Source organism: Charadrius vociferus, unplaced genomic scaffold (assembly GCF_000708025.1).
Source record: "Charadrius vociferus isolate BGI_N301 unplaced genomic scaffold, ASM70802v2 scaffold549, whole genome shotgun sequence".
NCBI classification, from domain to species: domain Eukaryota; kingdom Metazoa; phylum Chordata; class Aves; order Charadriiformes; family Charadriidae; genus Charadrius; species Charadrius vociferus.
In genome coordinates, this window is record NW_009650103.1 from 345,270 (window position 1) to 359,063 (window position 13,794).

The following is a 13,794-nucleotide window of genomic DNA, read 5'->3' on the forward strand; positions in this document are numbered from 1 at the left end:
CTCCTGGCCTTTTCTAGGGAAGGGAGGTTCAGACTGGGAGCCGCTGAACTCCGGGTCAGTACACAACGTGCTTTTCTGTGTGCTCAAACACAGTTATCACTTTTGAAAGGAAAAAAAGTCTCACCTCATTATAACATGGCCTATGGGTGCCAAGTACTCATCTTGATATAATGAACTTTTTATTTTAATAGGCTTCATAATCAGAAGAGAAAGCTCCAGAGAGAAAATGTGAAACGTGGAGGTATTTAGTACTGTTACTGGCAAAGGAGAGTCCTGGCGGATGTCTCGGTAAGAGAGACCATTCCACCCTGGAAAGAGAAACAAGCTGAGCTGAAGGCCGTCAGGTCCCATTAGCATCTTCTGATGCGCTAAAGAGAGCCATATGGAGTGTGTGCAGTCGGATGAAATTTGAGGGTTCAAGCAGGGTGAATTGTTCATAAAACAAATCACTTGTGGAAACAGGTAACTCTTGCTTTAATAGCTGCTGTTCAAGATGTGCTATTACCGACGAGGAAATTATTGAGGACTACCTACCAATGATTCTCACAGTTGCGTTTATCAAGTTGAGCGCAAAAGTAGCCCAAGATTTCCCAGTGGCTCTCAGAAAAGAGAAATCTGAACCTTGGGCTATTGATGTGCCGGTACACTGAAAAAATGTTTTCTCAGTAGACACTATTAACGATGCAACTGGGGTCTAAGGTGATAAATTAGAAATTCAAGCAAGGGCTTCAGAGCTTAGAAGTGAGACATTTGGGTACGAAAAATCCAAGCAAAGCATGATAAACTTAAACCGGAGCATTCTGCAAAATATCCAGAGAGTCTTTTGACAGTTTTATGTCTCTAGCATACTTGTGACGGGATTCCTGTTCTCTGTCATTGAAATACCAGGTAAAAATACAATGTCATGCTGCTGGATATACAACAACCTACCTTGCCATCTTCCGTATAGACATTTTCATTGTACCCTTTTACTATCGTCCGGTCAATGAAGAGGCTCCGCATCACCACTATCACTTTTAACACTTTTCCTAAGGTAACCTGTGAAGAACAACAGAAGGACAAAAACAAGCTGAAGGAGAGTCGATGGCGTCTGAATTCACAAGTCCATCAAGTTAACAGCTTAAGTTGATGCAATTTCTGTTTTCGATATTTTATAGACAGACAAAATCAAAGATCTAAAACCACCGAGTGTGTTATGAGGAAGAGCTAGACTATAAAGTGCAGAACAAACAAACATTCATTTGCAACTGAAAATGTATGAATTCACAGAATTCCCTTGTGTAGGCATGACACTGCCAAGCAACTCTCTCAATTTCATTAACACCACAACTCAATAACTTGTCAAAAACAATGAGCAAATGTGATTATTTTCGATGTATTTGATATTGTCCAATATAAGTCCACTTAAGAGAAAAATAATTTGAAAGAAGAACCGGACTCTTCCAATGCTAGCTTTTAAAAGCATGCCATGAGTTTAATGGAAAACATTTTAGGTCCAATAAAAATGTAAAATTATTTAAAAGGAAACTACAGCTAAAAAGTAAAAATGTTACATTTTCAAAGGTTTAAGTTTCTTCTGTGAAATCGGTAATGTGTAAAGAATAAAACCAGTATCATGGAAAATATATAGGGTCAGTCAGAGTATAACAACAGAAATAACCCTAAATTATATTATTGACAAAAATGCAATAATGAAGGCATTTTAATCTAAAAATCAATTTATATTTCAAAGATGAACTTGCACTTCAATATTGTTAAGATATGTGTCTGACAACAATCCTTTGTGTTTTGTTACACAGAGATTATTAGTTTTTCCTCACCCACAAAAGCATAAAACTGAGATAAAAAAGAAACAATTAGTTGATTTTAATATTTCTGAACCAGAAGCAGCTCATTTTCCATTGTCTGTGTTCCAACATTTTGTCCAGTATGGATGAACACACGCTAGAACAATTGGTTTTTTACTGCTAACCTCAGCAGACAAATCCACACCCAAAGAAATCAGTCAATATGAATCTTTATTGATTTGTTACATGTTTTTCCTTTTTAACTCCTGCTAATGACTCCTGTCTACCACCTTGTTTCAACGCGAGTAACCTCAACCTGACGCTGACTAAGAGACTAACAAGCAAATCAACTCTGAAGTGCCAAGATCCCTTTCCCCCTTCCAAGGAGGAAGACGGCAAATTTGGCATAAAGACTCCAACTCCAAGCTGATGCAGGGACCACACTGGAGGAAGAGAAACGGTGGCAGGAATGGGGTGAGGATACAGAACTTTGCAGAACAGTTACCCAAACTACTGTAAATACTGCTTATTGTATCACTAAATAGCAGGACAGAGTTACAACTCCTGAAAAGAACTGATGACAACTCTTTGGCACGGGACATGGAGGAAGCAACTCTAGAAGAGGAGAGTCTAAACCACAGGGAAGAACAAGTTGACAGCAAGAGAGAGGACAGGGAAGCGAAAGGGAAGAAAGAGTCAATGACAGACTTCAAGACGACAAGCTGCTAGGCATAATTTTGCAAGAACTTGAAGCCAAAAAGCAGGTCAGAAGAATGGGTAAGTTTTTGAAGAAAAATGTTGCAGGCTGAAGGAGGGTAACCTGTATCAAGGCCTGAGCCAGGCACATACCATGAACAGCCTTTTCCAGTTCCTACCTTCTTACAATAGATTGGGATTTTCCAAACGTGTATGGAACACTGTATTACGCTATCAGGTGCTATGAATTTGCATCTAAATGTAGTATCTTGCTAGGGTACTCTATACAAAACCTAGTTGGTCTGCAAATAAAGGAAATTGGCAGTTATTTCAATGCCTCCCATTGTATCAACAAAGTTAAAAATACAAAGTCATGACCCAGAGGTGCCTGATCTATGATGCTGATCATCCACTGGAATGAGAAAGACAGTTTTGTCATAACTGCTAAGATAAGGAAATGGAGTTACTTTGAAAAAAGTTGTCAGCACGTTTAGGGTTAACAGGTTTTTATTTATTTTTCCCTTAGTAAGACTAGCACTTCGCAAGGATATAGGTCTGCTGAGAGAACTCTCATAACTTCACACTAGGCATCAACTGTATACAGTCAAATCAAAAGGAAAAAAGAAAAAATTTTTTAAAAAATAAATCTTCTTAATGGAAGAGTAAAAAGGCTGCCCTACAAACACCCAGACCCAGCTTTACGTATCGTATTTTCTGTCTCCATTGCCTTCACACGCTTTAGTGGATGCTCACTTCATTCCTCTTCCCTTACATTCTGCATTCATGTATCTCACATTGCTGCCAGGTGTAAAAAAAAAAAAATGGATGAAGTTGATCTGAAGCCTGTGTGGGATGTTCCTGAAAATCCTGAGTGAACAGTGGAATGCAACAATCTGAAAAATCCCATGTTTGGCACACCAGCTTGCTTGAATATACTTATTGCTGGCCCCAAACCTCCCCACAAGATCTACCTGCACAAATGCTGTCAAAAGGCTTCTGGATGAGCTCATTGCCTTTTCCCAGGTCACCTGTTTTCGTACCCTTCCAATGATTCACTCCACACTTTCAGAATCCACCACAGCTACCCTGGCCCCAGCCATCACCCATCATGTAATACCGAAAGGTGAAATTCTGCAGACTGGTCCAGGACAGTAGCCTTGATCACCCGCTTGCTTGAACATCGCAAACCCAGGGTTACACTGTCTCTCTCCCACACGTGCAAGGAGCCGTGTAAACCCACCCCTAGAAGGGCACCTAGGACTGTGAGCTCCCCGGGGGAGGCGCTATTGCTGCAATCTCAACTCAGACAATGGCAAGCAAATCAACTCTGAAGTGCCAAGATCCCTTTCCCCCTTCCAAGGAGGAAGACGGCAAATTTGGCATAAAGACTCCAACTCCAAGCTGATGCAGGGACCACACTGGAGGAAGAGAAACGGTGGCAGGAATGGGGTGAGGATACAGAACTTTGCAGAACAGTTACCCAAACTACTGTAAATACTGCTTATTGTATCACTAAATAGCAGGACAGAGTTACAACTCCTGAAAAGAACTGATGACAACTCTTTGGCACGGGACATGGAGGAAGCAACTCTAGAAGAGGAGAGTCTAAACCACAGGGAAGAACAAGTTGACAGCAAGAGAGAGGACAGGGAAGCGAAAGGGAAGAAAGAGTCAATGACAGACTTCAAGACGACAAGCTGCTAGGCATAATTTTGCAAGAACTTGAAGCCAAAAAGCAGGTCAGAAGAATGGGTAAGTTTTTGAAGAAAAATGTTGCAGGCTGAAGGAGGGTAACCTGTATCAAGGCCTGAGCCAGGCACATACCATGAACAGCCTTTTCCAGTTCCTACCTTCTTACAATAGATTGGGATTTTCCAAACGTGTGTGGAACACCGTATTACGCTATCAGGTGCTATGAATTTGCATCTAAATGTAGTATCTTGCTAGGGTACTCTATACAAAACCTAGTTGGTCTGCAAATAAAGGAAATTGGCAGTTATTTCAATGCCTCCCATTGTATCAACAAAGTTAAAAATACAAAGTCATGACCCAGAGGTGCCTGATCTATGATGCTGATCATCCACTGGAATGAGAAAGACAGTTTTGTCATAACTGCTAAGATAAGGAAATGGAGTTACTTTGAAAAAAGTTGTCAGCACGTTTAGGGTTAACAGGTTTTTATTTATTTTTCCCTTAGTAAGACTAGCACTTCGCAAGGATATAGGTCTGCTGAGAGAACTCTCATAACTTCACACTAGGCATCAACTGTATACAGTCAAATCAAAAGGAAAAAAGAAAAAATTTTTTAAAAAATAAATCTTCTTAATGGAAGAGTAAAAAGGCTGCCCTACAAACACCCAGACCCAGCTTTACGTATCGTATTTTCTGTCTCCATTGCCTTCACACGCTTTAGTGGATGCTCACTTCATTCCTCTTCCCTTACATTCTGCATTCATGTATCTCACATTGCTGCCAGGTGTAAAAAAAAAAAAATGGATGAAGTTGATCTGAAGCCTGTGTGGGATGTTCCTGAAAATCCTGAGTGAACAGTGGAATGCAACAATCTGAAAAATCCCATGTTTGGCACACCAGCTTGCTTGAATATACTTATTGCTGGCCCCAAACCTCCCCACAAGATCTACCTGCACAAATGCTGTCAAAAGGCTTCTGGATGAGCTCATTGCCTTTTCCCAGGTCACCTGTTTTCGTACCCTTCCAATGATTCACTCCACACTTTCAGAATCCACCACAGCTACCCTGGCCCCAGCCATCACCCATCATGTAATACCGAAAGGTGAAATTCTGCAGACTGGTCCAGGACAGTAGCCTTGATCACCCGCTTGCTTGAACATCGCAAACCCAGGGTTACACTGTCTCTCTCCCACACGTGCAAGGAGCCGTGTAAACCCACCCCTAGAAGGGCACCTAGGACTGTGAGCTCCCCGGGGGAGGCGCTATTGCTGCAATCTCAACTCAGACAATGGTTCGTACACGGGGGCCCTCTCCGGGAGCAGGGGCACCCAGGCACCGTGGAAATACAACTGAAGGACACAGAATACGTTGCAACATTGGCCGCGTCAGTGCGAGGTTGTCTGAATTAGCTCTTACAGGGCTCTGGCACTGAAATAGAAAACTTTGCTGCGCTGTTGTTTCGACATGGAATTCCTGTAGGTTTTATCCTGGCTGGAAGAGAGATGGGGACTTTCAGACATTTTTGTAGGACCGTATCATTAGTTAAGTCTGACAGAAGCGGAAATTTGGTAAAACTACGTGTAGCTTAGCGAAATTATAGTTCATCATTTTAACAGCATTGAAAGAATGAGGCTAGTAGTACAACAAATGAACAACAGCCTGTCACTAGACCGGAGGATGCTGTTAGATTTGGAAGCCAAAAGTATACTCCACAGCTATTTTCAGGGTAAAGCACATTCTGTATCGTACACAATAAATGGGATACCCTTTATTTTTCCCCTCTAATAATTGAGACTTGTAACTGTTTTCAGGACTTCATTTCTTGAGGTTCACCTCAATCATATTTTAGAAATCATGTTTTCCAGCAAACCATTTTCTTTCAATGCCTGCTCAACTTACCTAACTGTTCAGAAAGATCCATGTATGGAACATAATTCACACCTACAGTCATACAACTGTGTCCCTACAGATCACCTGAAAGAAGGTAATAAAAACCTAATGGCTCTGGTAAAAAAGTAGCTTGATAGTTCTACTCTGAGCTCCAGTAGTGCAGGTCTCTCCTTCTGGAAGTCAACTCGCCCAGATGGTCCCCGCTAATGGGCACTGAAATGTCCCTGCAATTCCACACATACCAACTGAAAGAAACGTCTTTCATTATACAGAAAAGATACTTTTCAATTGTGACAAAAAGGCAACAATTTCCTTTCTAAGCCAACTTTTCCTATTAAATTTCAACTTCTTCTGTCGATATCCTGTTAAGACAGCACTTGGCTTTTTAATATTTCGCCTGAAGGATATATGCCAACTCGTCCTTGATGTAGAAAATTTTAATTCAAATCAATACGTGTACAAGGTCACTTTAAAATTCAATTAATATGAATGAAAAAATATGCCCCACAGTTCTGTGAGCTGAAAATGGAACAGTTGCAAGTTAAATACTTCTGTAGCTTCTGTTTTGGTCTGTGTAATAACAATGTATTTCTAACTTCCTTTTAACTAAAGTATACTAAATTCAGACAGTTAAGTTATTCATAAATCCCCTGCTTCCTAAAATGGCAAGCTCCAGAAGAAGGTAGGACAGGCAGCTGACTGAAATCTGCAATATTATGCAGCTTTTCTGACAAAGATATATAAAATAAAAATCTTCTTGAAATATCCCAGTTTTAAAAATATTTTATCTATCACCAAGATAATTCTCAAAGAGCATATGACAGAGACTGTATGCCAAGAAAGAGGGAGGGGGAAACAGAATAATCAGTGAGAATGGCTTAGATAATTTCTTGTAAGACTGTTAAAAAAGTTCCCATTTAACATCACTTATGATTGGAAAAGAAGTAAGTACCTCTCCAAATAAGTCAGAACTGGGGTCAAAATTAGTTTATGAAATGAAAAGGATCAAAATTAATTTTGCCTGGAGGAAATAGCCTGAAATCCCCCCCCTTTAATTTTGCCTCCTCACCAAAATTGATACCAAGTGGAAAGCCCTTTTATAAACAATTTAAAAAATGCACTAACAAATGTTCTTCCTTAAAATTTATTTAAAAGTTTGATATTAGGAAAACGTATGCTGACAACACCAAGCTCCAACACTTTACAAAAAAAACCCCAAAGCTCCAGATTTCCTCTCAGCATCCCAGGGAATTTGCTGCTGATTTGAGCTGCAGATGCTCTGCAATGCAGAGCTAAAAGAAAGAAAACATTAGTTTCAGTTAACGTGGGTACCTCCCTGCTTGTAAAAAGGAGCACAAGTTTGTATGCGTTTTTATTTCACCTTAGAAAACAATACGGCACCATCAAACCAGAGATGTAACCAAGCTGGACATATTCCCAGCAAAAGGCCAGACCTGCTCCTTGCCATAGAGCCAGCCATACGCTTGTCCTCCCGCTCCTGTAGCTATCTTACTACTCAGTACAATGCCTGGAAATCAGATTCATTTATACTGAAAAGTAAGGTTTTGTATTAAAAACAAAGTAAACCAAATCCCACCCAGACTTTCAACTAAGGTTTTGGTTTGTTTTGTGTTTTTTTTTCTCCTATGTCTCGTCTGCTACTGGTATGAATGCTGCACTTTCCCTCACATGCTCATTATTCTTTAATGATGCCTATTTGTAAATAGCAAGATAAGATGCAATTAAGCCATTAGAGTCTAAATAAACAAACATACTAATTAGGTTCTTTACAAGGATTTCTTTTTTTATGTAAGGACTGGAATTTACCTTTCATTAGTCTAACCTAATTGCAATAGTGCATGATAAAAAGTCAACATAAATGAAGGACTTTAAATGATTTCACCATATTAGGGATGAGCTGGTGATCCTCTCCCTCGGTAACATGGCATATGCTCTTAATAAGGCGAACAAACTGGCACAGAATATTGTTCAAAGGTTAAAAGACTGATTTTGCCAGTGGCCAGTCACATTTAGGGACGGGCCACCCTACTCCAGCATTGCTACAGATGATGAAATGGATTCTGCCTCTTTTTCCATTCTAAATTATAGCACACCAGGAATTTTACAGGGATGAAAACAATGTCTGATCTTGTAGAATATAGATCCACGGGAGTATCAACACAGAGCTGTGAACCTTTGGGACTGGACAGCAACTTCAGGTCACAGGAACCCTGTGGAGGGAGCAACGCCAAGGACATTTCTCCCTGGTCTTTCTCTACTTTTCCTACTCTTGCTCGCTTTCCCACCCAAACAGCCCTCCTCATCTTCCTCATTCTTATATTGGACAAGCAGAGAATAATTTACAATTCACTTGCCACACCCTGCTCACATGCTTCGTTCATTCAAGACGTTCTTTCTCTGCATACATGACCTCAAATGCCGGCTTCATGCTTTTTTATGCCGGTTCTCAATCTTAAGAGACAAACTGAAGCCACCAACAGTCCCACTATGAGCTCAGAAGTGATTCCTCAAGATCCACCTCACACAAGAGATCCTTAAACATCCCTTAGTTCCATCAAACACCAACATCTAGCTAGTCTCTCCAAGAGACTAAATCCCTAAATTAATGTTCATCATACGTGCCTAAAATTAGGTGCCTGAGCCACCAAACGTGATCAGCAGATCTATATCCCCACCATGAATGTGCTCACCTTTACCCAGCGCCTACCATGCACTAGGTTCCCAGTGAACCACCAGACTGGTCAGGAGGAACACTTACACTGCTAAGCAGTTTGGAGAAAAGAGATTGTTTTCAAAATAACAGCTTTAAATTGTTTCCAATCAAGTATGACCTCAATACTGATTTCCAATCACTCCGCAGATTTCCCTCCCTCCTCCCCGTTCTTCAAGATCAGGGTCTCTTGAAATCCCTTTGGTGGCCCTTCGTAATGGGCAAATAATAAATTTCAGAATCCATTTTTCCAACAGAAAATAATAACGATTTTATGTAAAACACTGATAAACAAAAATGAGATGCAAGAAACGATTCCATTTTGGTGAACAGATGTCTAGGCTATTCGCAATTAATACAGCCCACTTCCATACAATCAGACTGTTTAAAATGCTTGGAACAAGATTTGAAAGTCGAAACACAAATCTGTCTGATTTTACGGAGAATGAATGAAATCGTATAAAAACATGTTTCATATTTTTATACGAGAGATCTATTAAAAATCTAGGCATCAGTATACATTTATAAAATTAATTTATCATCAAAAATCTCTAAGATAACATGAAAAGAAGAAATCATGTTTTCTGCCACGAGCTTCGGTTTGGCAGAAGCAATTCAATTTTTCAAATTGGAAGGTACTTATACATATCATTATCCTTTAGGAACAGCTCAAATTAAGAAAACTATTCAATTATCTGCAAAAATATTTACCTAGTGTTTGTAACTTCTATAGTGCTGTTTTTATATAGCTTCACAAACACTGGAGAGAGAAACAATTTTAAAGACAAGGTAGTTCCCAGATGAAGACAAGAAAATAAGTTTCTGCACCTGACTAGGACTGGCTAGGTACCTGACCCTAAGGATGTTGTATTTGTCAACCGGTAAAGTGGGGATAATGTTAACTGTTTTCTAAAATATTTCTGATGTTAATGGATGAATGAATTGTACACAGGAATTAAGTGCTTCAGACTGAAAAAAAATATTCTGAATTTTGATAATGGAAACAAGGTGTGTGAAGCAATCATATAATAATCACACCTACAAGTTATTTTATTAGAAAAATAATATATATCTAGGAATATAACTGATCGCTCAAACCAAGCAAAAAATCAGGTATTTTTCATTAATTAAAAATCAATTCGTGTTTTCTTAACATACGAGATGAGGTTTATCTATTTACAATTCCTGGCATTTGACCAACAAAATCTCACAAAAACCTTAAGGAGTCCGCAGTTCCCTCTGCTGCGGCTGGAAATTAATTTTGCATAACACTGTTATTAAAGCTGATATAATTCTATGTTTAGTCTTTTTTATGCATAGTGCGATTAAAAGATTAATTGAAAAATCACTAGTGAAGATTGGGATTAAACAGCACCTTGAAATGCCACGATAAACTGCTTTTAAAATCAGTTGAGGATTTCACACAGCTCTGAAAGGTTTCAATTATTTATGTGTTTGGTCTGTGTAGCATAAATCCAGACTAATGAGGTACAATTGCTGTGTATAAATCTAAAGCATAAAAACCCCCTCCTTATTGTCTGGAGGAAGCAGTAACCTCCAAGGACTAGGAGGCAGAAACCTTTCAAGACACAGCATTTATGCTCTCAGGAATAGTTTATTTTTCTTTTTGCCTGAAGTTCTCAGCTCATGTGAAAGCTGTACCCTGGTTAGGAAGAACCCAGCTTAACACAGAGGTTACTCGCCAGAAGAGTTAGACCAGCGGGCTCACATGGCTGATCGTTATTCCTCTTGAAACACTGGATGAACCTTAGACCATGAATGTCCCACCTCTACAGCTAAGGACATGAAATGATTTCCATGGCACATGAAGGTGTACACTCTGGGGCTGAAACTTTCCGTACTAGGTCTTTTTTTTTTTTTTTTTTGCCTAAGGATGATTTTGTTTGCAAAGTCTTGAAGACCTTAAAGATCCACTCCCCCCCTGGCCTGGGCAGGGCCACCTCCCACCAGCCCAGGTTGCTCCAAGCCCCGTCCAACCTGGCCTTGAACACCTCCAGGGATGGGGCAGCCACAGCTTCTCGGGGCAACCTGCCCCAGGGGCTCACCACCTGCACAGGAAGGAATTCCTACCTGATATCTCATCTCAATCTCCCCTCTTTCAGTTTGAAGCCATTCCCCCTCATCCTATCACTCCATGCCCTTGTAAAAAGTCCCTCCCCAGCTCTCCTGTAGCCCCTTTAGGCACTGGAAGGGGCTCTGAGGTCTCCCTGGAGCCTTCTTTTCTCCAGGCTGAACCCCCCCAACTCTCTCACCCCGTCCTCCCAGCAGAGGGGCTCCAGCCCTCAGAGCATCTTCGTGGCCCTCCTCTGGACTAACTCCAACAGAATATCACAGGCACTCCCTTCCCCTTCATCCCCATCTCCTTCCAAACATTTGCACATTCTTAAAATATGTATAGTGCTTACCAGTGTCTTTGAACATGAATACGTGTTTTTTTCTGGTAAACGGAACGATTGTGTTTAAAGATGTTTTAACATAACAATGAGGCCTCTGCATCAAAGACCTTCACAAGCAACAACAGGTAGGATATGAACAGTCCAAGGATGAAAATGGTTGAGATTATCCAGTTAGTTAATTAACTCTGGACAAACAGTAGCATTGTGAACTATTTTTAAATAAAATAAGCACCATGAGTCCTTTGGTATTGTGGTAAACCACACTGCTGCAAGGGAGCAACTCCGAATCTAACTTGGGATAAGTTCAGAGTGAGAAATCACAAGTACTGAAGAAACCTCCCTTCTTCTGGGGGAGGTGCTCTTCACACTGCCCATCCTGCAGCACCTTTCACGGAATGATTTGTGGCTGAAAACAGCAAAAGCTTTTGTAGCAGTCAAGGCCAGATGGAAAGTGCCATATTGGCAACATCAACTGAGACAGATGGGAAAGAGGGAAAACCTGCCCAAAAGAAAAAATGATAAACCCATCACACAATCACATACAAAAATACTTTAAAAACAATCTTTTTGATCTCTGATCCAAGGAAAATATGCATACCGCTGGTTCAATACAGAGCTGCTATCTTGTAGCAACAATAATGTCCTTGATTTAGAGAGCAACTGCAACATGGAATTCACTAAATTACTACTGCTTGTAAAAGGGGCTTCTTTTAGAGTCACCACCCTTCCACCCTACCTTATTCCTTATCAGTCACATCCAAAATAATTTACCTAATTTCCTAATTGTGCCTGAATCTTGAAAAGCATCACCTATTTTCTGACCTCAAAAAGCCATTAGAAGTGAAAGACACTTACTATATGCAAAGAGGGGCTCGAAGAGAACTGAAAGGGTATCAAAGTAAGGAAGTAAACCCCGACATTTTTCTACAGCAAAGTAGTTAAATATAAAGTCAGCTTAAGAGGAAATGCAAAAGCTTCCAAGACTTATAGCTTCTTAAGACTGCACTGATTAATTCAATTCTTTTCTGGAATATATTGTTCCACTTGGTGAGTCCAACAATTGCAGATTAAATGTTTTAATGCCAGCTGTTTATTTTAACCTCTGACTCGGTTAATCTCTTGCAAATTTGGGGCTGTTCAAAGAAAGTTAATAATGGGATGTTAGACAGTTGATTAATTAAAACTAAACATAATCACAGCTATACTTACTATAGAGAAATTAACACAACTTTTAAAAAATATAGGCACAAATCTAACCAGAATAGTGTTTTAAAGTCAAACTAACAACAATATAAAATCTAAGAAGCAATCCTCATGTTGATTTATATTGACGCAACAATTTTGTTTTGACCAAATGTCTGATATTCAGATTCATTTTACCCTTTGCTTGGAAACAAACACATGTACACCCAAGCCTTTTGTAATAGCCTATATGAGAAAGGAAAAAATAAGAGGAAGCACCATGAGAAATCTGAGATGGAAAAGACTGATCCAGTCTCAGTTCTTCACCTATGTATATAATATATTTTCTAGTTTTATTTAAAATTTGGCAAAAGATGCGACTTCTGCCTTTCACTCTACTAGAGGAAAATCAGCATCCAACTGCCACGCTACAGACTCCGCTTCCATGTTGCTGTCTTAGAGTAAAAGCTTTAGCAACTTCTCTTACTATAAGCACAACAGCTGCCTGTGAAAATGGATGTGAACAATAGGTTCTTCTGGAATGAAATCTTGCTCGGTCAGGCAGAAATAAGTCGAATGTATTGGACTTGTTTATCTCTATTCCAGCCTTTACCGCTCATTTACTTCAAAGGCAAATTCTTGACTTCATCATATAACAGAAGTTCACTGACCCAAGAACAATTTGAACAAATTTAAATCATATTGGTTTCCTCCTTCTTTTCTTCCTCCCACCACTCTTTTCCTTCTTAATTATGATGATTAAGACTCACTCATTGCCAGGACTGCTGAAAAACACAGTGAATATTTGAGTCTGAGTTCATATTTCTACAGTCACATTTAACAATAAGAAAGAATAGATCTTTCATTTAAAGATGACACTCTTTATCATTCATTTGCCTAAGAGCAAGAAAGATCCTACAGCCTTGTGACAAATGAAGAACAGTATGTTTCTGGGGAAAAAAAAAATAAAAATCTTTAATTACCTGTATTTTAGGAACAGTAATTCAATACCTTAAGAAATCCATCTCAAGGGATTAAATGATCCCACTTACCAGAAGCATTGCCGAGGTTCCGTTTGGGCGGGATAGCTGGATAGACATTTCAGGGAACATCCTATCAATGCGATTGATCACATCATCAACATATCTACCAAACAAACCAAAACAACAGAATTAACACACACCCGCTCCTTGCCACAAACTCAGATTATTACTGCTTTTTAACAATGTCCACAGGACTTCCCTGAATTAATTTCTCTTTGATAACTCCATATTCTTCAAAAACGCATGCATGCATAATTCAAAAAGTTATTGATAAGAGAAAACATACCAAAGCCCTATGTAAGTTGTTTTGAAAATTACTCTGTCCTTAAAAAAATGCACTCAATTTTTAGTCCAAA

At 39.5% G+C, this 13,794-nt stretch overlaps 1 protein-coding gene across 1 annotated transcript in view; it reads right to left on the reverse strand.

Moving 5' to 3' along the window:
• The window catches only part of MED27 (mediator complex subunit 27), a 97,712-nt gene that overhangs the window by 17,359 nt on the left and 66,559 nt on the right, over positions 1-13,794 (reverse strand). The window contains exons 4-5 of the mRNA XM_009892231.1: positions 13,448-13,541; positions 931-1,038 (exon numbers count right to left, since the gene is read on the reverse strand). Coding sequence (XP_009890533.1) covers positions 931-1,038; positions 13,448-13,541 — 202 coding nt within the window. The remainder of the gene's footprint in view (positions 1-930; positions 1,039-13,447; positions 13,542-13,794) is intronic.